Source organism: Gavia stellata, chromosome 1 (assembly GCF_030936135.1).
Source record: "Gavia stellata isolate bGavSte3 chromosome 1, bGavSte3.hap2, whole genome shotgun sequence".
NCBI classification, from domain to species: Eukaryota; Metazoa; Chordata; class Aves; order Gaviiformes; family Gaviidae; genus Gavia; species Gavia stellata.
This window is the reverse complement of record NC_082594.1, coordinates 132,778,546-132,805,623: the sequence shown is the minus strand read 5'-3', so window position 1 is coordinate 132,805,623 and position 27,078 is coordinate 132,778,546. Positions and strand designations below refer to the sequence as shown.

Here is a 27,078-nt window from a genome sequence, read left to right as displayed (position 1 = left end):
AAGTAGTCCTCCCCCTTAGCACCTTTCACTCTCCATTCAGTTCTATCCTTGAGCTACCTCATGTCACCCTTATTCCACCCTTTTATTGTTCCACCACTGCGAGAAACTGCTCAAATGCTACGTAGGCTACACGTAGGCATAGCTATATTAAAGAACCACCACCCTTGAAGCATGAATCGCAATGGTTTAAACTTGCGAGGCAGTACCAATGACTGCCCAAAGTGCCCTGCTGAGCCAACCCTTGTGACCTCTGCCCCGCTCCTTCATCTCAGCAGCATCTTAGGGAACAGAACCCCAGGGGCTGGACAAGTAATGAATTGACCTTTTCCTTCAAAAGTGCCAGTCCTGGGAAAGAAAGGGAGGGAATTTATATATGCTCAGTTGGTAGCAAGAGGTTCTCTGAGTATAGCTTGCTTATTATTTCTTGATGTGCTGTTTCTTCCAGTCTTGTTTGTTTTACACTCTACGCAGCCACCTAACTCCTCATACCTTATAGAACCTGATATCCCTATCACAAGTACACAGTATAATGTTATTTTCTTCAGGTCGTTGCTATGAAGGGTAGTAAAGTGACAGAAATTCTGTATCCTCAAGTGCAGGGCAGATCAGAGTCTGTGAACAATCAAATTAGACATAGAAAGCAAATATGGTTCAATTTAAATAGAGTACCAAAACAAGAACCAAAGTAGTGGTATACCTACCTCTATGCAAATACTAGAATTATGAAAAATGACATGTAGGACCAGTCTCTTGTCCTAACAGGAGATACACCAGGCACATTAAGAAGTTTGTGGCAGGCAATCAATGGCAAATTGTAATACCAGAATAAAAAATATGCAGAAAGATAAGGTAAACCATACTAGTGATAGAGTAGTACTGTACGCTGATAAGAACCTGGATCAAACTAACAAACTCAGGGTCAGAATACATTGACATTTCAGACCTAAATACGAAGTGGATAGTGTCGGCTCTGCATCACCACCTTCTGAACTTAGATTGCAACACTGTGATATGTTGATTGAGATCAGAGAACCAGCCAGTGCAGAAACTAAAGCAGTAACAAAAAAACTGCAATGACCCCCATATAGGCTGGGCAAACATCACATTGGGGTGTGAAGTAGACGCAATTGGTGATTGTGAAATAGTCAGCTAGGAAGTCCACAAAAGGTTATGACTAAATACTGTGCTAAACAATTCAACTTCTTAGTTGAAACTACTACTTCATAGCGACCACAACGTTCTTGGAGTCAATATCCTTGTGGAAGCAACAAGGGTCAAAAAATCCACTAGACTGTATCAAACAGAAAACCACATAAAAATGAAGAAGCCTTTTAATCAATTAAGAGATGTGACAAAAAAAAGGAAATATTTCCAGAAGACATGGAAGTTACTGAGGGACACCATATTGGTATCTAAAGAGAACAGGTCCACACAGAAAGCCCTCAGTCCTTCTTTCATCTGCTTCAGATCCTTAAAAGGAGTCCTGCAGATGATACGCTTCCTAGAACCCTCTTTTTCTCCACGCTGTAGAGGAAATGCGTGGTATGATCTGTCTCCCAAAGGAGTGAATGACCAGAAAAAAAACCATGCCAGGACAAGCAAACTTCCAAATCCTACAGCTTATCCTGCTTCTCCCAGCACTCACTATAGAAAGATGGATCACAAGACAGACAAACACCCATCCAGCTCCAAAACCTCCTGTTACAGCTGCCCTGTTGCCACACTCTTCTGCTGGCAGCCATCTCTCTGTGTGGCTGTGGCAAGATAGCCAGGCGCATCACCATTTCTCAAAGCCTTTGGCCCTGTCTTTCCGCGGGTCCTACAATGCCCATGTCAAAATGGCCAGTAGGCCAGCACGAAGTGACCACAGCCCTCATGGAGAGTAGATGGTTGTCTGGGAAGGACAACAGTTCAGTGTCAGAGGCTGGCTGTGAGATGTTCCGGTGGAAGATGCAGATTCTGTCTAGTCAGGAGTGGCTCAGCCTGATCTCTTCCACTTGGATATAGGCGAAAGAAGTACTATTATCTGCTTGGAGGTGGTACCAGGTGTCCTTTAGGGAGTGCTGACCTCCTGCCTTCCTGACGACATCTGCCTCTTGTTTCCAATGCAGCTCTGTGAGCAGGGCAGCAGCAAAATTCACAGCCAGGGCCAGACACTCCTGTGGACTGATACTGCTGAGGAAGGCATCTTGATAAAAATGACATTGCAGACCTGGTATCAGAACACAGATATTAAAGACATTAATGCACTTCCAAGCAGATCTGAATGTGCAGCAGCTGATTTAGTGCAACGATCATGTTCCCCAGCATTCAAGACTATAGGTCAAGAGAGGACGGGGTTGTAATGATCAGTGTGGCAAAACTCAGAATAAAATTGTATAGACAGACATGTCTGTCCAAGTGGTCTTGCCACAAAGTACAGTTAGATTGCCAAAGAGAAGGTCTTCTGCAGAAACACAATGGAGAACCCCCCTGCCCAAAGCAAGGAGAGTACACCACCCTTGCAGAGACCTTCCCTCCATTCCGTGGGGTTTAATGATGGGATTTTGAGCTGTTTCACTTGGAGGGAGAGAGAAGGGCAGTGAGGAACCTGCCAGCCAACAGTGGTGGTGCCAGTGGTACCAACAGTGCTGTATACCAGCAAGTTCTGTAGCCAGAGCTGTGGTCCCCGTGGTATAGGGGAGCGCTCTGCCCTCTGGGTCCCCTTCCCTCCTTGAACAGGGCCCTCACTGATGAAGATGAGGTTATAATCTGCCATGGCAAATGTCAGCTGCATCTTCTTCCCAGAGCAAGGAGTCTTCAGCAGGTGGCATGGCTTGTCCCTCAGCATGATGCGTCTGAGGAGCCTGCAGACTTGTGTGAGCCCACGGTCCTTGTAGTGCCCAAAAGCCTGTGGGCTGGGACATTTCTGCCCCTCTTCTGCTAAGTAAAGGTTCCCCAGCCCAGCCCAGCCCAGCCAGTGCACCTGGCAGAGAGCAGCGACTCTCCCCCTGACGCAAGGACAAGCAACAGAGGGAGTGGGATTTGAAAAATTTCGCAAGGACCATCTGTGCTATTTTTTCTGTTTTCTGACTGATCCCTATCAAAATATGCTATAGACATAATCCTACTTGTGGAATGGAATATGACTCTGATACAGATAGGCAAAAATTGAGTTACACCCCAGACCAAGGGCAGTGTCTGAACAACATACCACAAATACTCTCAGTGATTTTTGCTGACTCTGAACACCAAATAATGCACATGGGCAAGACTGTGAGCAATGTTATTAAACACACAAACACGACATCCAAAAATCAGTAATTTCTCAGAAACAATCTGAGTTAGCAGCTTCTGGAACTTATTTCAGTTCTCAAATGAAAATTAGAACAGTTCCCATCATTTATCCTCTGCACCTTCTTTATCATTGGCCCATTACCCCTCCGCCACTCCTGACTTTGGTCAATAGCTTCTAATGTCAATCTACAGCCACTCCCTGGATTCCTCTTTGAGGTTTAACATTTTTAGATGGCATGGACACTAAATGTCAGCCCTGGGACACAGCGCCATTTGTGGGGCACTTCCTGCACTTTCTTCTGCTGACGTATCTTGTCCTGGGCTTGAAATACTAGGCTACCTGTCTCTTTGACATCTGGAGATTGTTGCTTCCTCGTGGCTCTGGGGTACTTTTTGCACCTTTTTCCCCTTGTCACTGTCAAAATTGGCTCTTGCTGTAAGTATACAGCAGCTTTAGTGTAATGAGTTCCACAGAGAAAAGTCTTTCTGCAGACTTCATGCCAAAGTGTGATCCAGTACTTCAACCTGGATGCACTTTCTGGATGCAGTTCTTCCCTCCCCCCTCAACACTTTCCTACAAGTCAAAGCAGGGGACTGATAGAAGAGGGAGGGAGTCCAGTGAATGTCATGCTGACTCTCACTATCATCCCTGTTATCAGCAGCCAGTGATAACAGGAAAGGTTGTTGCCACAGGGGAATTGCTTTGCCCTTGTTTGTGATGGTTTTATTATTCTGGCTGCCAAGAGAACTGCTATCTTCCCTCTGTTTACCTTCATCTTTATCGCATATTACTACCAGGGATTGTTTCATGGGAAACAGGCAAGACCTCTGCTGTGCAGGAGGTTTAGGTCTTTTTGTACAGGTATCAGCATTTGGATGGGGGAAGAAGGAGGAAAACAGGAAGCTTAGTCAAAACTGTACAAGATTTACTAGTGTAACTTTGGTAGTAAATAAGGGATTTAAAAAATCTTTAATGGTAGTGATAACACGTCTGTGCTACAACTTTTATATTGACATCATTTATCTCAGTTAGCTGAGACAGGACAGGACACGGTAGTACAGTCAGCAACTAGTACTGGGCAACCATGGACTTCATATGAGTGGTTTATACTGTTTGCTTTAATAATGGTGAAAGTCTGAAATGTAAGCAAGGCCCAAGGGTTACTGAGAAAAGGTTTATGGTCGCTTATGTCTCTGCTGCAATCAAAAGACAGTCCCTTTCCTTATTTCTAGGTGTGTTCCTGACCCCCTCTTTTCTAACAGTTATGTGGCCATGAGATGCAATGCAATCTCCATGCAACGGAGAGCTGAGCTGGCTGAAAATTAATTTTTTGTTGCATCAAGCTTCTTGATCAGTAGTTCCAGCACCTAACAAATTAGGACTGTCCTTTTCAACCAGTCTGCTCCTTAAGTCCTCTAAACCAATAGTGTCATCACCCTCTCAGAAAGATCAATAGTTTCCAGGGCCTTGAAGAAGGGACTTTTCAAGCATTTGAAAGTTGAACATGTATCAGTAAAATGAAACAAATTATTGCTTTCCTTGCATACCTCTAATCCTAGCCATGGCCTCCTGGAGAGATCTGTCCATACTCAAGGTCCCTTCTTGCCCAACCCCAGCTCAAGCATACACCTAACATGTCCTTGAAACCTTCCCTTTTCATCTCAGTCCAAATAATTTTGCTTCAAAAGCCAGTCCTAAACTTTTCAGCTATGACCACATTTTTTCCTAGTTGGCCACGGCTTACATAAGAGGCAGCGTTCTTCTCTTGAAATTAGCCAAGTCCAATACAAACCCAGGAGCCCTAGCACAGCCTGCACCAGCCCAGCTCCACACAGTTCATCACTGCATTTTCTTTCCTTATGTCAGTCATGCTGCTGTGTAATTGCATGATTGACTGAATGTGCAATTATTAATCGCACCTGTGCAACAAGCAATCTGCAGGGAGGAGGGGAAGAAAGGTGCAAATCATCTATCATGCACTGCCTACCATCTCTCAAGGATGGTTTTAGCTGACAGCAAAATACATGTTGTGGTGCAGGTGACTTACTAGGGAACATTCACCATTTGGAATCAGAGCTCATCATCTAGATACACAGGTAAAAAGCAATTTCCCAGAGAGTCTATAGATTCTCTGTCCTGGAATAATAACAAATTCACAAGCTTAGAAGCATCCTTAGTATGTTTTGATCACTAGGGATGACTCTCTATTTCCTAGATGTTCCTTAGTCTCTCTTGCTAAAAATGTTTTCAAGCTGATTACTTCAGAGAATGTTTGTGGTGCAACATTATTCTCCTAGAAAATAAGAAATTCACTGAACCCACTTCAAACAGTTCATTTAGTGTTTGCTAGTTCTTATTGACTTTAGCTGCTTTTGGATGCATAATGCAGTTATAAAAAGTATTCTGTCTCTCAGCAGTCTAATTTTGTTTTTTATCTCCCTTTTTTTCTTTGCTTTAACTTCTTGATACTTATATACACACTGTGCCTATTTGGTTTGTTCTCAGTTTATTCTAAGGCAAGACAATCAGATCTCTACCCCACCAGTAAGACACCCCTTCCTTTGGAAAGCTGTTGAGCATATGCAGGGAAGAAGTGATTTAATAGAGGCTACAGAGTGATGTAGGGTAGAGAGTCACTGAGGGAACTGAGGGTTGCAATTTAAGAAGAGGGGCAGCTGTAGGGGAGGAGCCATCCAAGCTGTGGAGGTGCGGAAACAATCTCCTAGGCAATGGAGTGTAAGCACAAAATTTTAGCAGCTCAGAAGGTCACTGAGTTAATTGCAAACAAGGTCACAGTGAGTGGGGGAGAGTTGTGTATAAACTACATATTTATTTCTCTGCTTCCTGACTTACACGCTTGAAGTTTTCTCTATTTAAAAAAATCAAAGAATCTTATTTTTATTCTAGTAAAGACTGTTCTGTTTTGAGTTTTGAAGCCTGCTGGTCTTGACCGGAGGGCTTACCAGGACATCTAGTAAGATCTAGTCAGATCTGCCTTAAAGTTCTGGATGAGTTGGGAGCCATTAATAAAATCTAATTTTGCTATCTTCTCTTTCATTTGATTTTCTGTGTCTTGCTCTTGCTCCTGGGTTTGTTTAAGTTCTCTCTGCTTGTTCTTTTTGCTCTCAGTTCCAAACTGTGACCACAATGTGATCTAAGATAAGAGAACCTCAAATTAACAAGTAACTTACCTTAGGTACCAGAATCAACATAGATATGGTTTTGTTTCATTTGATTTTGGGGTGAATTCACAAGGTGCTCTGTGCAGACTGTGCAGACAGCTGGGTTGTTTCTGGAACTGGGACATAACCCTGCCCCTTTAAAGCTCATTTGGTTTTTGGCAAGTTATGGCATATCATAATCTTATATCATGTCATACCCCAATGTCATCATGTCATATCATGATCTGTTCAAGTTTCCTTCCAAGTTCATCTATTCCAACGTCTACTTCAATGGCTCCTTCATGTCCCTGTGTTCCTATAAGTATTTATCTGATCTCAATTGTGAGATCTATTTTTTTTTTTTCCATTCTGCCTCTCCTCTGGTAACATCACCATCTCCCTACTTGAGTTATCAAAAGCTGATGATTCTCAAAATCTGTCCTGTTTCTGTCAATTCTGCTCTATTCAGTCTACTATTAGGCAGTACATGTCCTCTTGAATATCATTATACTATCTTGTTATTTCTCTATGATGAAAGCCCTTAAACTTTCTGGACTTTTTATTTCTACTTTTTACTGTGAACTCAACCCTTCTTTCAAGTGGTCTCTGAGAGTTTTCTGTCATCGTCTCTCCATATTCAGCCTTGCTTGCAATATGTTACTGCACGGCCTAAATTTTTTTTTTTTCTACTGTTCAAGCCTTAGTCCATCGTCTATTTCTTTCTTTCACTATCAAAGCTGTTTTTCCCAGTCTCCCTCCCTCTTCCTAACCCTTTTCACAGCATTCTTTCTCTCCCTAAGCTCCAATTGCCTCCTGTAGCTCTTTGAAGCCTCCATGGGTATCTTGTCTAATAAAACGTCCCATTCAAGCACCTTGTTCTCATCTACAAGACATTGCCTTATCTTATGTCTACTGAAGTCTTTTTCCTGCCTTTTCACTCTTTTTTGCTCCATCCGAAGCTATTGCTTGAGGCAAGGTAGACTTGCTGAGACTTTCTGTGCTTTCTTTGTCTCTTACTGGCTCTGTGTTTAGCTCTTAGAGCCTCTGTTACTGTTAAGCAGTCCTCCTTTTGTAACCTTTCTCCTCTTCCTCCTTCAAAACTCCCTTTTTCCCCTTCATCATTACAGTTTCTTTCGCCTCGTAGCCTATCTTTTATATTATCTCCTTCACAGCCTTATGGACCTCTTGGACTGAGTTCTCTTAAGCACAGATGTTATATTTTCCTTATTCTTAAATGACGGCTTTTCTATTCCGCATGCATGGTTCTGAGTAACAATAACTGCTTCCACAAATTCATCTCCTTTCAGTCTGGAGTGGTAGAGGGCTCTGCATCACCATCTGCTATAATGTCTGTGTATGCAGTATTGGTGGCAGCTGAAAAACAGACGTCATGTTTCATTCCAGAGGAGGCTGCAGTCTGGTGGTGGGCCATAAGGTTTGTATACAGTAAGGTCAAGAAGTGGTCTAGGTCTTTTAGGATGAATCTGCTAGAGAAACAAAAAAAAAAAAAGCTCTAGTACAAGTAGAAGGCTCAGAAGTTAGTATGATGTCTGATAATTGTGTGGGTGAGGCACAGGGAACAACATTAAGCTTGTCACTGTTGATTAATAGCACTGGGATTCCAGGTGATAAATCTCCTGGGACAGGACCATGAGAGAAGCGTGAGTCTTCAATCATCCCTCCCCCCAGACTATCAGAGCTTTCACTATAAAGGCAGTAAGATGGGAAGGCTGGGAATTATATTTCTGCATCCTGAAAAGCATTCAGGAGAAAAAAATAAAGGCAGAGAAAGGGAGACTTGAGAGAAAACTGGGAAGAGGAGGGAGAAAGATAGATGGCTGACCGGAGAAGAGACCCATCTTGGGTGAGAGTTCTTCTGACTTCTCTCCCTTTCTTTTCCTCACCTAAGACCCTAATTTGGGCTGTAGCTGTAGTTCCATCTCTCTTGAAGGTGTCCTGCTTGAAGGAATTACGACAGAAACACACTTTGGAGTCCCTCTAAGGCCTGTAATATGCAAAGAAAAAACTGGTGTATGAGCAGGTTGTATACTTTTCCTCTCGTGTGCTGTGGGGCAGTCTAGAAACTTTTGTGAGCCCTTTCAAGAGGCTTAGGTGCACCTGAGGAGCCAGGTCATACGTACAGGTCATCCATTTTTGTGACTAGTGCAAAACGGTTATTACATCTTCCTCTTTTTTGGCATCTTCCTCCACTTCTGTGCTAGTCTCCTGAGTCTGTGGGTAACCTCTCCAGCAACAGCAGTACTACGTCGCTGTGTCTTGGTAGAAGGGCAGAGCTAGGCCTTGGTAGTAGAAAGCAGGACAGATGAGTGATAAAAAAAATATAAAGAACTGTGGCAAGAAATTACAGGAAAAATGATAGGGGAGATGTGGCAGCAGTTGCCGGGCAGCAGCAGTGCAGAAAGGCAGACCTTTTCAGGGTGTGCTCAGTATTCTGTACTTTTGGGACCCTGCTGATCTGAAAACATGGACAAGACAATGGGTAGAGCTGGAACAATGCCCTTCATTCGGTCAGCTGTGCCAGCTGGAAAACGTGGACAAGCTATTGGGTCTACAAGTTCTTCTTTGAGTCTGAAATAGAAGCAGCAGATCTCAAAGCAAATACAAGTTGAGAGTCACTGCTTTGAATTTAACTAGACTAGCGTCAGTGAGGCTGTGACAAAAGATTATTGGTACCTTGTGGAGTAGAGAGGACATTAATAGTGCCCAGAGAGCTGACAAAGTGCTTTTCTCCTAGGGAAAGAGGGAGAGGGATGATTTATAAGCTGTGGAGCATGCTAAGATTAGTGTTCAGGACGCAGGAAATAATGTGACATAAACCCAGGATCTCTGCAGATGGCATATATTTTGTCATGCACTGGGATGGTGAATTTCAGTCCTCAGTCCTTTCCTTTGTAGACAATATCTGGGTATAGGGATCAGAGGTAGGGAGATTGTTTGATGAGAAGTGCTCTCCCACTGGGAATTAGCTAAATGCTAGGTCCTTAGCTGCAGATGTCCTTAGAGCTGGGTCCTTAGAGTGTGCATGTGTACCACTGTGTGCTTAATGATTGTTCAGTTTCATCTGCACAGTTATCAGTCTACCATTTGGTGCACTGGATGAGGGGCGTTACATTGTGGAAAGTACGAGTGAGGGTGCAGGGGTTTTGTGAGTTGTCCTCCTCATGAGGATAGTAAAGGTTTCTTGTTCGAGTAGCATCTAGAGCCATGTGGTGAATGTTGACCTTGGGGTCCTTCATGGTTTTATTGATGAGGTGAGTGAGGCTGGGGCCAATCTGGAGGCTCAGATGGAGAGTTGCTGGAAATTACGTTTCACGGGAGGATCATGTTATTTTAGGCTATAATTATATAATTGTTTTCCATGGAAATTCCACAACAGTATCATACAAGACAGACAGTAGAGTTTGATTCGCTGGCAGTACGAGGTTCTTTTTCATACTGAAGCAATTCCTGATGTGCTATTCTTGTGCGTCTCAAAAAACAAGAGCTTGAAGAGTGCGTCTTTGGATAAAGGTTCCCATTAGTTTTCTCTGGTGGCTGTGATGAGTGTTGTCCTCCAGTAAATGTAACAGCAACTGAAGATCTGGTGCTGTATTACAGCTTTGATGTTTGCTGGGGCTTACTGTGGTTGGTCTTTATGTTTTCTATATATGATGTACACTTATATTTTATACACTTCTTTATATTTTATGCACTGTATAGTATATGCTCTGCATCATTTTTTATGTAAGTCATAGCGACATTGGTCTTCCAAAAGCATCTCAGTATGTTGGGAGCAAATAATGCCTTTAAGATGGAAATCTTTGAGGATATCCAAATGTTCTTCTCTGTATGATATACATGGTCACTTAGAAAATCCTCTTTAAGGTGGTTCATTACAGGTTTTGCCCTACTGATGGGCCACAGTCTTCCTCTAGGGAACATTGCTTATTGACAGTGAAGTGAGTGCTGGTGAGAATGAAACCAATGAGCTTATGTGCTTTGGGGCAGCACTGATCTTGCTTTTGTAAATATTCAGAGCTTGCCTGGTATGCCACCAAGTGTGGACTGTACAGACTAACAATATCCATGAGGACATTACTGCTAATGGATATCCATATGGATATTACTGCTAATGGATATCCATATGGATATTGTTAGCAGCAACACTGGAGGATGTGAGGAGGTTGTTTATGGAGAAAATCAAGTATGTCTTCCTCTTGGAAACTTTCTTTGTACCATGGAGGACCATGCAGACTGAGAAAGAGCAAAATGAGCCTCCAGGAGAAATGTTTTACAGGGGTCTGCAAAATGAAATAATGAGACTGCTGTTCTGGACCAAAAAGAAGTGTGTTTTGCTTCTCTCTCTCTCTCTCTCTCCCCCTCCCATCCTGCTTGCAAATCGCTTATCCTGCAGTGTGAGAAGCTTGGAAACCATTATTCCGGAGAGGTAATAGTGTGCAAGAAGAGGAAGAAGGAGTTAATAGCAGATCTTTGGTGACTGTGTTTGAGGCATGTGGGGGGTCTTCTTTTCTTGTACACAATTTCTAGGCTCTTGAACTCACTGCTTTTCATGATTAATAGCCATCAAAAGACATATGGTTACAGGCAGCACACTGACAGCCCTGGGAGGTGTCTCTAGACTGTGTTGCTGGAATATGCTTCTCATTCCTGTCCCTGGCTGGTAACTCACTGGTGTTGGCTGAGCTCATTACTTTTTTTGCCTGACTGAGAAACAAGTGGTAGAGTAGAGAGGAGACGCTGTTGAATGCTCTAGCCCATGGAAAAGTGAGCATTAAGAAGAATAAATTTCTGCATATACCCACAGAGAAGCTTGGTGACATCCTTCAAAAGTGTAAAGTGTTCCCCATAAGGGCACATGGAAAGGCTGAGATTAAGCTGTAATGCTCAGCAGTTTACAGGGATGACTGACTTCTCCATTAGGGCTTGCCGTTCTCCTGGGGACCATGGACATAGAAAAATTGTCTTGGGACACTGAATGTGCACCCATCTTGTTCTGTCCCACCGTAGTTGCTGGCATCCTTATGACTGTCACCCAATCTTTAGCAGACCTGCTATCTGGGGAGGGAAGGAGGAAGCCCACTGAGTTTTGTTCTCGTTGCAAATACAGCTTGCGCAGGATGGGGAGGTGTGAAAGAAGATCTGCTGGATAACAATTTCTGCCTCCTCCTGCCTGCTTTCTGTCTCTGTACTTCTAGCTCTGTCTGTCTTACCATCTGCTTTCCGCCTCCCCCCCTTCCCTCTCCTTCAGGAGTTCCCCTCCTGCCCACACCTGATATTCAATCCCAGCAGAGTTAGTGCCTTTTGCTGAGATCAGACACGGCACTGGGGAATCATGTGGCAGAGGAAGGTTGCTATAAATATAGTTAAACCCTGCAATCGCTGCCTTTGCGCAGGAAGGGGAGAAAGTGAGAGAGGCACAAGGAGGAGGAGGGGCAGGGAGAAAGCGAGTGCAGGAACAGGACAAGTCAGAGTGGTCTGAGGAGAGAAAGAAAAGGAGGGAGCAGAAGAAAGTGCGGAGGCCATGCTCTCGGCCAGAACATGAGGTGGTTCTAGGTAAGGCCCAGGGTGGCGGCTCCATTACAACTGAGCGTGAGGAAGAGTAGAGGCATGGAGAGCTCAGAGACCATGACACAGGAAGCCAGATCGAAGTCAGCTTTGTGGGGGGGCACACCGCAATACGACTATGTCTGCTTTGAGAAATGCGCCCGTTACGGGATACCTTTGGAGGCAGGACGCGAGGCCGGGGGGACAGGGGACGACCTGCACTACCTGGAGAACTCCCTCAGCTACCCACAGGTAGGGCTGGACAACTGGGAGGTTTGTGGCAGCACAGGTCTCCCTGGGAATCGCACAGGCTCTTGGGGCTCCCGGAACGGTGCTGTAGAGCACACGTCCCGCTCCGTTCCCAATCCTACCAACTCTCCCCTTCGCCTGTTGACTCCCAGGTCAGGCATTGACTTTCACGGTTGTACTTATATCCAGGAGGGCTATCAGCATTTCGAGTCAGGGGTCATTTTCAGCTGCCACGGACACAAAGAGAGTTGGAATGGGCAAGTTGGGATGGGGAAAATCATCCAGACCATTAATGTACGCGTGACAGCAAAGAGAAACCGCAGCTGCCTTCAGCTGCATAATATATTAAGTACTGATATTAAGTAGAGCAGAAGAGCGAATAAAAACAAAGAGAACGGTGATGTATACGGATGGGTATCTATGTGCACAGCTGTATAGACGAAGTCACACAGAGCTCTGTTCTGACTTTTCTCTGACCAAAAAGCAATTCATCATCATAGACCCATACATGTGCATTGGTAGTTTTGGTTGCTCTTAGGGAAGCTGTAAGTGAGGGATTTTCTATCCCTTAAACTTGACCTGACTCTTGCTCTGGTTCATACATGAAGCGGTTCAGAAAGACACCTGAGGCATAGATGTACTCTGCTTGTGGCTTCTTGTTCCATTACTCTCTGTATCTCCTCTACCTCTTCTTTTGGGACAGCCTCCTGCAAAGGGGAGGTTTTACAGCAGAGTCCTGGTGTCTTATTTCCTACCACTCTGCTCAGGCTAAGCTGACATAAGGGGGCTTTAGAGCAATGAAGGATCCAGTCAAATGATGAGGGAGAGAGCGTGTGAATGTAAAATTCAGACAGAGTGGAAGTTTCTCCTTACATGAATGCAAATCACCTTACATGAATACTTTGGTGAATGATCGGGGGATGAGGGAGGGGATGCATTCCTCAGCTCCTGAAGACTTTTGTGTTTTGCTGATAGGGAAAAAGCCACATTTGCCAGCAAGAAAATCTCTTCCAGTAGACAAGCATCCCAGTGAGGATTGTACGTGCCACATTGCAAAAGATTAGAGAATCAGTCCCGTGGCCATATCCAGGAATTTCTCCTCTGAAACTGTCTAAAACGTATGAGAGTTTGCAAATGTCTCCTACGCTAAACTCTTCCAAAACCACTCCCTGGCTGATTTGGAAGCAGTAGCCCAAACAGGAAGGTGTCCAGACAGAGGTCTGACTGGAGCAGTTCATGCTTTATTTACTCTAATGCAAGGCAGCGGTTTGGCTGCAGCAGCCACACTAATGGTGTGAGCAGGGGCTGGGACAGGATGGAGTGTGCCGTGGAGCCAGGGCGGGGGCCACTGGCAGGAAGGAGATGTCCCGCCCGCCTCAGCCGTGCCCGTGGGGTGTGAGTGGAGCCAGGCGGAGGGCTGAGGTGAGCTGACGAGATGCACCTTGTGCTACATGAACTGTTAGTGAGTTGGGGGCGGGACGGTGCTGTGGGATGCGAATTGTTTCTCCAGAAAAGCACATCCATAGAATAGAATCATAGAACCGCTTAGGTTGGAAAAGACCTTTAAGGTCATCAAGCCCAACCGTAAACCTAACACTGCCAAGTCCACCAAAAACATCCCAGTTCACATGTATCCACCCAGTATGCTGTTCCCACGCATCTAAAGCCACTCTCACAAGCAAGCGCAGATGACACAGTGAGGCAATACAACCTACGTCCCTGCTCTTGCTACCCGGTGCTGGAGTCTCTGTTCTCAGCTCCAGAGGCATGCTGGTCAGTGCATGTAGACAGACAACCTCATGCACAAACAAGCAGACCATCAAATGCATTCCCATGCGTATCTTCAGGCAGTAATGTCCCCAGGCAAGCACGCATTTGTGAACACAATTTGCAGTCTTAAAAACAGCCAGACATAATTATAGATTTACTGAAAAATATGCCCTAGAAATACTTTTACTAAACAATTGCATACACCTGTATGCATGTACGTTTATGTATGAAACTTTGTATGCAGACATATTCTGGCAAACCCAGGCTTGCTGTGTGTATGTATATTTTGCTAGCCATTCATGCATATGCAGCTAAAGTATAAATATGCATGCTAATGTACATGTCTTGTACAAACATGCACACTTAGTTAGTAGCATGAAAAACAACCTGCTGCACATGTTGTCATCCATTTCCATGCAAAGTAACCATTGAGATTTCTTTCCCTGCTGTCATGTGAAAAAACGGTTGGCAGAGAGAGATTTTGATTCTGTTGCGCTGTTTCTTTCGCTGGCCGTTGCCTTCTGTTTTATATGTGGGTTGGAAGCCATTTCAGACCGGCTCTGTGATTTGATTGGCTTTAAACAGGGCCCAGAACAGCGGAGTCTTGGTCTTTGGCCTGGGACCTTCAGACAATTGAGAGTTAAAAAACATACAGTGGTTAATAGATAATAATAATAGTAGTAGGATAATAATAGTAATATATGCATAATTTTGGACAATTAATATAACAGATATATGATAGATGATGTAATATACATTGATAAAAATACGCATTCCCGTACATTGTAGGATTTTTGTATTGTTTTCTTTCTGCATGAGAAAGCAGCTCCAGCTGGTGAGGATTTAGAAGCTGTGTTATTCGTGACTATAGAAAGGGAGTTCATGGCAGAGAGCTCCCTCAGCAATACACAGACGGGTGTAGGGGGGGGATGTATAATAAGTAATTAACAATGCAGTAATACGGGATAAGAGACTCACAGAGGGATGTAGGTGGGAGGGGACCTCTGGACACCTCCAGCCCAAGCCCCTGCTCACAGCAGGGCTGACTCCAAAGCCAGGTCGGGTTGTCCAGGGCCTTGTCCGGGCAAGTTCTGAACATCTCCAAGACTGAAGATTCCCCAGCCCCTCTGGGCACCTGTTCCTGTGCTGAACGACCCTCAAGAGGGGGTGGATGGGGACATGTTTTCCTTTTGCATAGACTTTCCTTTCTTGCAAGTTATGCCTTTGTCCTTTCATCCTTCACTGTGTCCCTCCGAGAAGTCTCCTTCTGACGTTTCTCTCCAACCCCCCTTTCCCTTCAGGTGGCGGGACTGTTGTTGGATCTCCCCTTGGCCTCCTGTTCTTCAGGAGGAACTATTATTCTGTTGCTGCCCCCCGCCCCTCACATGTGCCTCATTGTCTCTATGTCTAAGCAGTTGAGCGTAGACTTTTTACTGACATTTAAATTTACTTATGAAGTGAGTTTTGGGTGGTTTCTCCTCCGAGACCAAATAGGGCTACTCTTTTGTGATCCATCAGAAAAAAAACCTAAGGAAGATCATTTCAGGAATAGCAGGATGGTTACAAGATGGGTGTGAGGGTATGAGAAGTAGAGCCCAAGGCTGCCTCAATGGCCAGGAGCAGCAGATTAAAAACAGTAAGCACTGGCAGTCCTGGGGGAAGGGATTTCAGGACTGGAGTATGTTGTGGAGAACATATTATTCGGTCTGAATGGCACGGGAAATAGCTTAGGCTTTGGACTGTGTGAAGAGGGCAGTTTTATGCAGGTGCTGAGCACTCAGAAAATAGCTCCCAGAAAAGTCTTGAGATGGTGGTGCTGTGCATATTTTTACCCCTGAGATTCTGTGCAGCTTTTCCTCCATTACTCAAGCAATGAAACTTCCCCATCTTCTTTGGAAAGACAAACCCTGCTGGTTTACAGTTAAACAGTAATAAATGCTTCCTCCCTGAAAATGAACCTTTGCCTGGTTGTGCTTTCTCCCTGGATGGTTTTTTTTGGGTTTCCCCCTGCCCCACCTTTAGCGCTATTTATACCTTCAGCTGTTTTTGCGCCATTATCATGTTCTCACTCAGTATTTAGCCAAGCTAGGCATGATAGTACCTTTTCTGGCTCAACCTTTTAGGTGGTAATTGATATCTTTTAAAATTCTCTCCAGCTTTCCTGGTGCTCAGAAACCCTGTGTTCCTTGTGTTAGAGAGGGAGCATCAGAAGAAGGAACAGTCTAAGTCATACTGTGTTATATTTTTAATTTTACATGTCTTTTAATGGAGTGGGTATTTCTTGCCTAACCTAATTTTGCTTTAAGGTTATTCTTTGATTTCCAGAGTCTTTCTCTGTCCCACAATCTCCTGCCATTTTAAATAGTGCCAGAGTCCTGGAGAAGCAAAGCACGTGTATGAAGCATTCTTTAGGTGACTAACTTGTTCTCCAGGACAGAGCCTTCATTTTTGTGTCTGGAGACTAACTCCTTTTTTCCCCACATCCTGAGTGCCCCAATTTCCAGCCAGATAGAAGCAGTGAACTAGGATACCGTATGAGGACTTTTAGCATTCATACTATTATACTGTCATGCTGTTCCACCTGGGCAGATGGAAGACTCTAACTTGAACATCATACTTGGCACGGGTTTGAGTTCATAGTTTGGATTAAGCCGTATTTGATATAAACCCATTCCTCATGACCATGTAAAGGCAATGAAACATTATCTGAGGTGATGTGAAGATGCATTTGTCTAAAATCTGCTGGTACTTGGCATTTCTGGCTGAAATTGATACAGTTAGAGAAAAAAAGGAGCAGTCTACTATTTAGGACTGGATTCTGTATGTGACAGCTTACCTTGTGTATGAAGTCTGGCAAGTCCTTCAGCCTGATGTTTCACTGTCCTGTCTGTATTATGGAGGTCAGAGCATGGCCATTCCTCACTGCGAAGAGTCTGCAATGCTTAATTTGCCTAGAGTGTGTTGATAATCGTGGGGTTAATAATTACATTAAATTTGTCAGCTTCCCATGCAGTGATGAATGGAAGAATACTTTCAGATGTTCCGATAGGATCAATTTGTTTAAGAGACAGCAGGTAAGCCACCTTAAGAACAGGATGATTTTAAAAAGCCTAGGTGTGCGTTCTGTGAAAAAAAAACACCAGGGATTTTGAAGGGACCTATTGCACACGGTTCAGGTGTCTCTTGAGGAATATATGCAAATAAACAATCTACTTAGGACCTTCAGTTGTATTTGTTATCTGGAAATATAAATTGGTAGAGCATGAAACAGGTGCTCAGAGAAGCTGGGGAACTTCCACCCTTGGAGATGTTTAGGAGTTGCCTGGACAAGGTCTCGAGCAGCCTGATCTGGCTTTGGAGTTTGTGTGCTGTAGGCAGAGGCTTGGACTAGAAACCTCCAGAGGTGCCTTCCAGTGCAAATCTTTCTGTGAATCTCTGAATCTGTTTGATCTCAATTCTCTTACAAGTAGGTCAGCTGCATTATCCCCGTTGTACAGATGATGTTTCAGTTCATGGAGATCCCCAGGAAAGAGAAGCAACATCTCCTGTGTCACTTCAGAAGGAGGAGACGCAAAGCTGTCAAATAGAAATGTCTTCTCAGTGCGTGGTAGTGCTTTATATCTCTCTGACGTCTTGTCATTCTCCAGCTGAAGTGTCTGATTTTGCTGATCGAAGCATTGCTCACTCTCCTCCTGCCACTCAGAAAATCATGGAGAAGCAGATGTTGGGCTGGGGAGAAAGCAAAGGGTCACGTTCTTGCAGGTGGAAAGTGCCAAGATCACAGGCCATGCATCAGGTGATAACTTGACCTCAAGTAAAGTCAAACTGGTTCATTGGAGGGCATGTGAAGAGGAGAGGCTTATTCTCTGCATCTCAAATGCACACATTCCCCACTTGTACTCTGAAAGAGTGAGGTAGGATAGCTGCTCTTGAGGGAATCTGATAAACAAACAAGGGGGCACAGTCAGGATCCTTCAAACTCCCTTGAGGTCTCGTTGACAAGATGGCGCAACTGCCAAGTTTACTACAGATCCATGTGTGAAATGTCATTGGTGTGTAGCTACTTGTGAATTGCATATAACCAACTGCATTTCAAGACTGGTATCTGAAGACGAAGACTAGATTAGGTAGTTAGGAAATTCAGAGGAGTTGGAGATGTGTAAGGACTTAGCATGATGATTTGGGTAAACAATGGGAGGACGCGCACAGAACCCTGTGATATTTCTGAGCAGATGCTGCTTCTTTTCCTCCACAGGCACCGTCACGTTAAGCATTCCTTGGCAGCAGGAGCAACAGATGCAGGACATTCCTGCAGCCTGTTTGATAGTGTAATACTTCTCAAAACCTTCAGAGATGTTTCACAGTGCTGCTGAAGTCTATGAGACAGCCCTGAGGGTGGCAGCCTCATGTGAACTATTTTGACCTTCTTTTGTACCTCCAGAAAGCCTGCTCAGTCTCTTCAGACCAGAGCTGGCTCTTTCTCAGGATGTTAGAAAGCATTTAGTATTCTGTGATCATATATTGTACCCCCAAAAAGGAGATGAAAAGATTTTTGAGAGACTGGGAAGAGAGAACCAGAAAGGAAAAAGGAAAAAGAAGTAGAGCTGCATCTGAGAGTTTCTGTGTCTTTATCTCCCTGCCTGGGTACATTTGGGTCTGCACCCCTGACTGTTAGTAGATCTGCCTTTTCATCTTTAATGCTATTTGTGAAGGAACATTTGCCTTACCTTTTCCTTTTGATGTCTCTTGCTTTCTGCTCCCCTAGCTTTATGGCCAATACACAGACCAGGTAACCGACTTTGCAGAGAAGGAAGCAGCAAAACTACTGAATAAGAAGCAGGCCCAAAAGAACAATGAAAGACCCCTGAAACGTGAGAGTCAAGTAGAGATCAAAGAAGAGCACTATTCCAAATGTCAAGGTAGGGACCATTCATCTTTCATGACCCTATGACCAGATATTGGGCAGGCCAGCCAGAGAGACAGAATTTAAGCAAGGCGAAAGGACAAAAATGTTGTGACTAGGGAGAAGCAGAGAAGGAAGGAAAAGGAATCACAGTGGATCCAAAAGGCTTTTTAATGCCAGCTTTCACCCTAGGAAGAACCAAGATCTGTTTGGAAAAAAGACCACTCCCAAGTTAACCATTTTTTTCCGCAATAGATCTCTGTAACAGGAGGAAAAGGACTTTCTTGTGTCAGAGTTTTGCTGCTAGTGTACAAGATGTTAAATTCCCGACTCCCCTTTATTTATTTTTTTTAAAACTGCATCAGATTTTGCAGGACTGTGTAGGATAGGGTTGGGTACCGGTCCTTCAACACTAAGCCCGTGACGCTTCCAAATAAGTCCTTATTGTAGTCAGTTCTCAGCATAGGGAAGGAGAGACAGATGCAGGCTTCATCTACGTTCCCTCAATTTTTCTGGTTCACTCTTCCCTCCACAGACTGTGCTAGACGCATCCAGAAATATGTTACCAAGAAGCTTGGAGAGGACTGGATTTTCTTGGTTCTGTTGGGTCTGGTCATGGCGTTGGTGAGCTGGGGAATGGATTATGCCAGTGCGAAGAGCCTACAGGGTGGGTCCCATTCAGGTGTTGCAAAAGCACATCGTAAATGATATGAATGTTTTACAAAGTCCAGTGACCAATGTTCCTCCTCCTTTAACGTCAGTGTCCCATCCTCACCCCTCGCTGCCTGGGAAGTTTGAGGTACTTGCAACCTAGTAGAGAAAAGGTTAACTAGGGAGAGGTTCTTTAAAGGGATGGCAGGGAAAATTTGGAAGTAAGTGGGCAGAAACAAAGGATATGTGTATGAGTCAAAGACAAACCATTATTTTGACTCCCCTTCCCTCCTGCTCCCTTGAATATGCAGGGGCACAGGGAAGTGGTACTGTGGTCCTTCCCATTATACTGGTTCCCATCCTCCCAGGTCTATTGAGCACATGGCAGGTGGGGAGGGGAAGGGGCTCTTGGATGCCCTTCTAACACTGTTTCTGCTTTTTACCTCATTACCGTTCTTCCCAATTTTTTTTTTATACAGTGCCCTGCAGTTTCCTGCTACCTGGCCACATAGTGCTCTCTCCTTTGGCTCCTTTCACAAAGATCTCCTAATCACTGTCTTGTGTCACAGAATCATAGAACAGTTTGGGTTGGAAGAGACCTTTAAAGGTCCTCTAGCCCAACCCCCGTGCAATTACCAGGGACATCTTCCCTGCATTTTTTCTGTGGTCCCTCTCCCCTTTGGCAGCTATAACAACTGCAAGATCTTTCAGTCCCCTTGCCCCCCCATCTCGGTGCACACACACAACATCGCCCACATCCTGTTGACTGCACTGTTCCTTTGTCCTCACCCTCAGTGTTCCAGTCCTGACCTGCACACGCACACCAATCCTTTCCTCTCGGTGCTCTTGGCTGCTGTTGTCCACCAGACACTGCAGTTCCTCAAAGCTCCCAGTATTCCTGCAGCCCACTGTTCCTCCCTCTAGAGCTTCCCTATCTACCGGGCATCTGGCTTACCCTGCCAGTCTCAGAGGGCCCCTGTCCTTCACACGCCCTGCAGCTAAGTTCTTTGGGTTTTTTTCTTTCCCTCCACCAAGTCTCAGCCTCCTGCTCTGTGGGGAGCCAGCTCAGGCACCAAAGATGAACTGCACAAGAGCTGCACTTCAGTTTGGATTCTCGGCAGCTCGTGCTGTTGTACCTGGCTGAGCAATGGTACCGCTGCTCTTTTAACAGTTGGCACAGCTCCCTTCATGCTGCTGCTCTAAAAGGCAAATCATAAGCAGAGATTTTAAGCGAGTTTTTAAGAAGGAACAATTTTCCGTGTGATTGAGATGGAGGAGAGGGCACTAGCTGTTGGTGGACCACTTTATTTTCCTTCAGAACCCGCATAAGGCCCTCAGGCTGTCAAATGAAAAGACCCCATACAGTAATTCATCCTCACAACTGCACGTAGCACACCTTTTCTTACACCACATTTGGGCACAGGTATTAATAGTGTCTAAGAACAGAGAACCACTTCTATCCATTCCTGCAGAATGCCTGTTTTATTTGGGAACTCATACTCAAAATGTAATAAGGCTTGTCTTAGGAAATTAGGGCTTTTTAGGATAGCATGTCTCACGGAGATTTAGTATGGGCAGGTTTAGCAAGTCTGTGATTCTTTGATGTCTGCCAACCTGTCTGGAGCAGCTGTGGTTACTGACAACTTCTTTGTTTGTCTGTCTACAGCCTACAAGTGGATGTACAGAGCGCTGCACCCGAATGTTCCTATGCAGTATCTGGCGTGGGTCACATACCCACTTGTTCTTATTCTGTTTGCGGCCATTTTCTGCCACCTCGTCTCTCCACAGGCTGTTGGTGAGGGCAGAAGGCATGGCAAGATCTGTTTCTGTCTGTCTCTTTTTCTTATTCCATTTGCCTGCAGGTTTTGTACATCCTCTGCTCTGCTGTTGTTTTCAGGGTCTGGGATCCCAGAGCTCAAGACCATTATGAGGGGAGTGGTCCTCAAGGAATATCTCACCCTCAAAGCTTTTGTGGCCAAAGTTGTGGGCCTCACAGCTGGGCTTGGAAGTGGCATGCCTGTAGGGAAAGAGGTAAATGTTGCTGGTTTTATGTGCAATAGTGGCCAGGGTCTGGGAGGTGAGAGGAGTTGTCTGTGGAAGAAGAGTCTATAAACGTTTTCTTTCTTTTGCCACCATTCCTCTTCTCAAAGCTCTGATCTTTCCATTGGCCATTTTCCTTCTACTTTGAAAGGCTTGATATAGAAAATATCAAAGAACTCAAGCCAGGTAGTCGCTAAGAGGGGAAAAAAAACAACAACAAAAAAAAAACCGATTGGAGGACTGGCTGAGATGGCCGAAGAGAAATTATGAGATCTGCAATGGCTCAATGGTTGTCAGTAACCCTCTCTGATTTTCTCCTCCTCTTCTCTTGCAGGGTCCTTTCGTGCATATTGCCAGTATCTGTGCTGCAGTACTCAGCAAGTTCATGTCAATCTTCTGTGGTGTGTATGAGGTAAGGCACATGTCTCTGCATACACCTATTCTACAGGTTGAACTCCTAAGACACATAGGATAGTATTGGTAGGCCACACAACACAGAGGAAACATGGATCAAAGTTCACCGTACCGCTGTAGAGCAGTAAAATACAAGCCAAAGAAAACGATAGTGGGAGGCCAGATATATAGTCAAATAACTGTGCAGGACCACCAATGTTACCTACCAATTACACAGAGGCTGGTTAGGAATATGCATTTGACAAGTTTTCAATCTCATGATGCCGATACCTTTCCACCGTGATCATTGCCTGTATAAAACAGTAGCTGCAGACAAAGATCAACTTGTCTTCAAGCCAGATTTATACAGCATTGCTAATTATAGACACTGACACTGTCTCTAGGCTTTTGCTGTTGCAGAACAGCCTCTGCAGGCTGATCACTGTATTGACTGGTTGTATAAAAAAATCTATTAACTGCGTATATAGCTAAATGTAGGGACTGCTTTACATGCAGGCTCCTAGCAGAAACTGGCTGTGTAATACAACAATGGGAGGTGCTGTTCTACTTGAGTAGATCCTGCCTGTGCGTAAGGGCCAGATGTCACTGCTGAAGACCAGCTGACAGTACTAAAGACCGCACTAAAGTGTGTAGAGCCTGCTATTTGTAATAGCAAGGGCTGAATCTGCTGCTGGCTGTTGCTTTGTTTCATTGTTCTGGATCCTAACCCCTTGGCTTTGCTCCCTCTAACCCCAGCATGCCCTTCTCTGGCTGCACTCTCTGTTCCAGAATGTGCATAGGCAGTTCGACCTCCTGGTGGCGGCTTGCGCAGTTGGAGTTGGATGTTGCTTCGGGGCTCCTCTTGGAGGCAAGTGTCTTCCTATATGTGACATTTAATGTACGACTCATTTAGCCTCTTGCTGTGAGATCTCCTGCTCTCAAGCAGGTTCTCCACAGATACCTCTCCACTCTAGCAACACGAGTTCTTTTTTCCCTCGTGTAACTGGTGGCAGTGAAAGAAAGGGAAGGTCATAGGGAAAGTGACACCTATTCATGTGCTGATTTCTAATGATGCAGCTTGCTCAGTCCCTGCCGGCCATAGACATTGTTCAACCTGGAGAGCACCAAGGTCTGTCCAGAAAATCCATAAGGATCAAGTAGCAGACAGAAGTTAAAAAAACATCATGTAAGGAGTAGCAACATCTAAGGGCAGGAGATGATGGCAAGTATGACAGGAATTGACAATGTGAACAGGAAACTACTATATGAATACTTCATTAGTGGACTGGAGAACAGAAATAACAGTGTGTGAAGTTTTGGGCTCCCCATATGAGAGATGCGAAGGGCCAGTAAGATGGTTGGGAGGTTGGAGTAATGGTATATGAGGAGAGGCTGAGGAGGCTGCGTTTGCTCAGCCTAAGGCAGAACAGGCTAAAGGGGGATGGTCTAACTGATGTCATCAATCATCTAAAGGGGGATTTTAGTGAAGATTGATCCAGGCTCTTTTCAGAGGGGCACAGTGCAAGAGGCAACGGGCACAACTTGCACAAGGGAAATTCTGACCGTGTATAAGGAAAATATGTCCCCCTCACCCAAGGGTGGTTCAGCACTGGCACAGATGCCCAGAGAGTTCGTGGAATCTCCACCCTTGGAAATGTTCAGGACTCACCTGGACAAGAACCTGATCTAGCCTTGGAATTAGCACAAATCTGAGCAGGGAGTTGGAGGAGACACCTCCAGTGGTCCCTTCCCAAATTTCTATGATCCTGCTGGGAGGAGAAATGTGGAAATTTATCTCTGTCCCCTCACATTTATACTAGTCTTCTGATTCACAGAATTCCTTTAAACAGACCATGTGCCAGAGGCACATGGTAACTTCCTCCTAAAGCAGTGGAAATGTATTCATAAATCACTTGTCTTAAAATGCTCTGCATTCTTTTTTGTGCCTTCATTTCACTTTCCCCCCATGCACTGCCCCAAACCTCTCTCCATGGTTATTGTGCCCAGAAGTTTAAGGAGTTTTTGAAATGTGATGTTTTTTCTATGTTGACTTTATTTTTTCCATGCACTACTTCCCTGTTAGTCTTCAAATGGATTAGTTAGCTGACAAATACAGCATGGTCTTGCATCAACAATAATAATGATCTTTGCTCTGGTTTGCTATTAAAAAAAAGGAAGGAACATAGTTTGTCAGCTACAAATCAGAGGTTCTTCAGTTGATAACCTGAGAAAAGATGTGCCAGGAAGAAAATCAGATTCAGTAGGAGACAGGCTGAGAGCTGTGTATATGTGGGCAATATAGCAAGATGGAGGCAGCCTGAGCTGAAGCCTGAGGCTTCAAGGCAAAACTTGTAAGTCTGCCAAAAACCTTGAGAGAAAGCAGGTTCAGAACCCAGGATTAGACCATAGTCAGGTGGAACCATCGGTAGTATACAGGAGAACAGTGTATCTCTCTTAATGGTAAAAAAAAAAAATGCAAAAAAAACAAAACCGAAAAACCTTCCATAACACAGTCTAGAGTTCTTGTTTCTTTTTCTGTACCTGGAATTAATATAGTCTCAGAGACTGCAGGACACATTATATATAGTTCACTAGGAGAGGCTAGAGAAGAAAAAAGAAGGCTAAAAGGGGAGTAGTCTAATTGCTTCTGTAGCTAAAGGAGATGTTAGTCAAAATACCAAACTCTTCTCAGAGAACAGTGAAACGACAAGAGACAACAGGCACAGCTTGCAAGAATGGAAATTCTATCTATGCATTAAAAAAAATTCTCCCCTTGCCCCAAAGGTGGTTCAGGGTGGCACAGGTGTCAAGAGAGGCTGGGGAATCTCCACACTTGGAGTGCTCAGGGCTCACCTCAACAAGATCCTGAACACCCTGATCTAGCCTTGGGTTTAGCCCAGCTCTGAGCTGGGAGTTGGAGAAGAATCCTACAGAGGTACCTTCCAGACTAAAACTTGCTGTGAGTCTGCGATGATAACATGGTATGGGAACAAACTGAAAGTTATCATAGCTTTTGTAGCCCTAGTTGGGTTCCTTTTATGGATTCACACCAAACTGCCGAATGTGATTTCCATTACCTGGGAGTCATGTAATTTGTAGCTGACCTTAGTCCAGGATATAGTTTGCAACTTCAGATCGTAGTGCCCATGGTGTATAAAACTTCTTGGTGTTGTTGCTGGTGAACACCACCCTATGTATTAATAAGGAGCCCTCAAAAAGGATTTGAAAAGCCATTTTAGCCCTTGACAAGAAAAAGGTGCCCAGACTACTTTTTCTGAGTGCACTCTGGTACTCTTTGCTTGTCTATTTGTTTTGGTCTATCTGACTACTCCTGTCCTGCTACGCAGCGCCAGCACTGACACAGTGCTGGGTCCTGGGAGATGCCATATGCCACACGCTGTTCCCAGTGGTTGCTATAGGTCTCTCTATCTCATACTGTTTTTCAGCAGTGTCCCATCAGGCTTTGCACATTCAAGCAATTCTAATTACCTCTTGCCATACTGTATGCCATGTCACATATACCCTCAAGTTTCAAGGTGTTAATCACCATGCTGGTGGGCTATAACACAACCCTCCCACTATTCCAGACACTGTGAACTGAAATATAGTGACCAAGGATGAGAAAAAGGCTGCGATACTTCATGTCTTCTTTGCTTCAGTCTTTAATAGTAAGACCAGTTGTCCTCTGGGTACCCAGCCCCCTGAGCTGGAAGATAGGGATGGGGAGCAGAATGAAGCCCCTACAATCCAAGGGAAAATGGTTAGTGACCTGCTGCACCACTTAGACACACACAAGTCTATGGGACCAGACGGGATCCACCCAAGGGCACTGAGGGAGCTGGCGGAAGTGCTCACCGAGCCACTTTCCAACATCTACCAGCAGTCCTGGCTAACTGGGAAGGTCCCAGCGGACTGGAGGTGAGCAAATGTGACACCCATCTACAAGAAGGGCTGGAAGGAGGATCCAGGGAACTACAGGCCTGTCAGCCTGACCTCGGTGCCAGGGAAGGTTATGGAGCAGATCATCTTGAGTGCCATCACGCGGCACGTACAGGACAACCAGGTGATCACTGGGTGATCGTCCACTCCCAGGGTGGGTTTTTTGAGGCACTCTCTGGCACACGTGCATCCTGAGATTCCCTGCCAAAGTAAAAGAGATGGAGTAAAACATACATATGTGCCCTTCACCCTCTGGAGCATTTTCCACAAGACATTTCTTCTACAGTGACAGAAATGTGCATGTTTCCATGAAAGATGAGATGCTGCCTTTTTCACATGTCTTGAAAATGTGACTCCAGGTATATGCCTGTCTTGTGCCAGGCCTTGTCTTTTGAATATTCTGAAGCCATCCAGAAGGGAGAAGTAAAGTAAATATAGCTGTAACTCTAAGACTGGTGCCAGAGCTGGGTGACAGCATGTGGCCGTACCTGCCAATTCTGTTACTCACTCTCTGCTTTCTTTCCTTCTTTCTTCTGCTTGTCTGTCTCTCTTTGTCTCTTTCACCAGTAGCAGCCATATTATTACACGGATGTCCTGACCGTGGGTTGCGCTGTGGGAGTCGGCTGCTGCTTTGGGACACCACTTGGAGGCAAGTGGCTGTTCTGTTTCCTTTCTCTCAGGTACCTAAATCCTCTCCTGCCTAGTCCTCTTCTCCTCTCCCCCTTTCCTGCGCCTTATTTTTGATCTGTCATCTACCTTGAACAAAGGAGCTTACCTTTAACGTTACCAACCTCCCCAGCATCTCTGACACAGTCTTTTTTCCACATGTTGTCAGCCTTCTGGAGGCAAGAGGGGAAGGCTCTCTAGAACAGTGGTCTCCAAACCGGGGTGTGCATACCCCAGGGGGTGCGCAAGATGATCCATTGGGGTGTGGGAAGAAAATATTGGAATTTCTATTTTTTTTAATCTAAAAAGAAAAGAAATAAATTAAGTTTTACTAATATTCAGTATACGTATTGGCACTGGTGCCCTCACTCGGTCTGTATGTCAGATGGCCTCTTGCCACAAACAGTGCATGAAGTATCCTGGGTGTAGAGTTGCTCACAACGTGGAGGGTTGACAGTGTGCCC

The 27,078-nt window shown here is 44.8% G+C and overlaps 1 protein-coding gene across 1 annotated transcript in view; it reads left to right on the top strand.

Moving 5' to 3' along the window:
- CLCN1 (chloride voltage-gated channel 1) overlaps positions 1-27,078 on the top strand; it is a 72,124-nt gene that overhangs the window by 17,703 nt on the left and 27,343 nt on the right. The window contains exons 3-9 of the mRNA XM_059823958.1: positions 12,024-12,255; positions 18,788-18,941; positions 19,461-19,592; positions 21,243-21,371; positions 21,474-21,607; positions 21,951-22,028; positions 26,519-26,597. Of these exons, the coding sequence (XP_059679941.1) occupies positions 12,024-12,255; positions 18,788-18,941; positions 19,461-19,592; positions 21,243-21,371; positions 21,474-21,607; positions 21,951-22,028; positions 26,519-26,597 (938 nt within the window). The remainder of the gene's footprint in view (positions 1-12,023; positions 12,256-18,787; positions 18,942-19,460; positions 19,593-21,242; positions 21,372-21,473; positions 21,608-21,950; positions 22,029-26,518; positions 26,598-27,078) is intronic.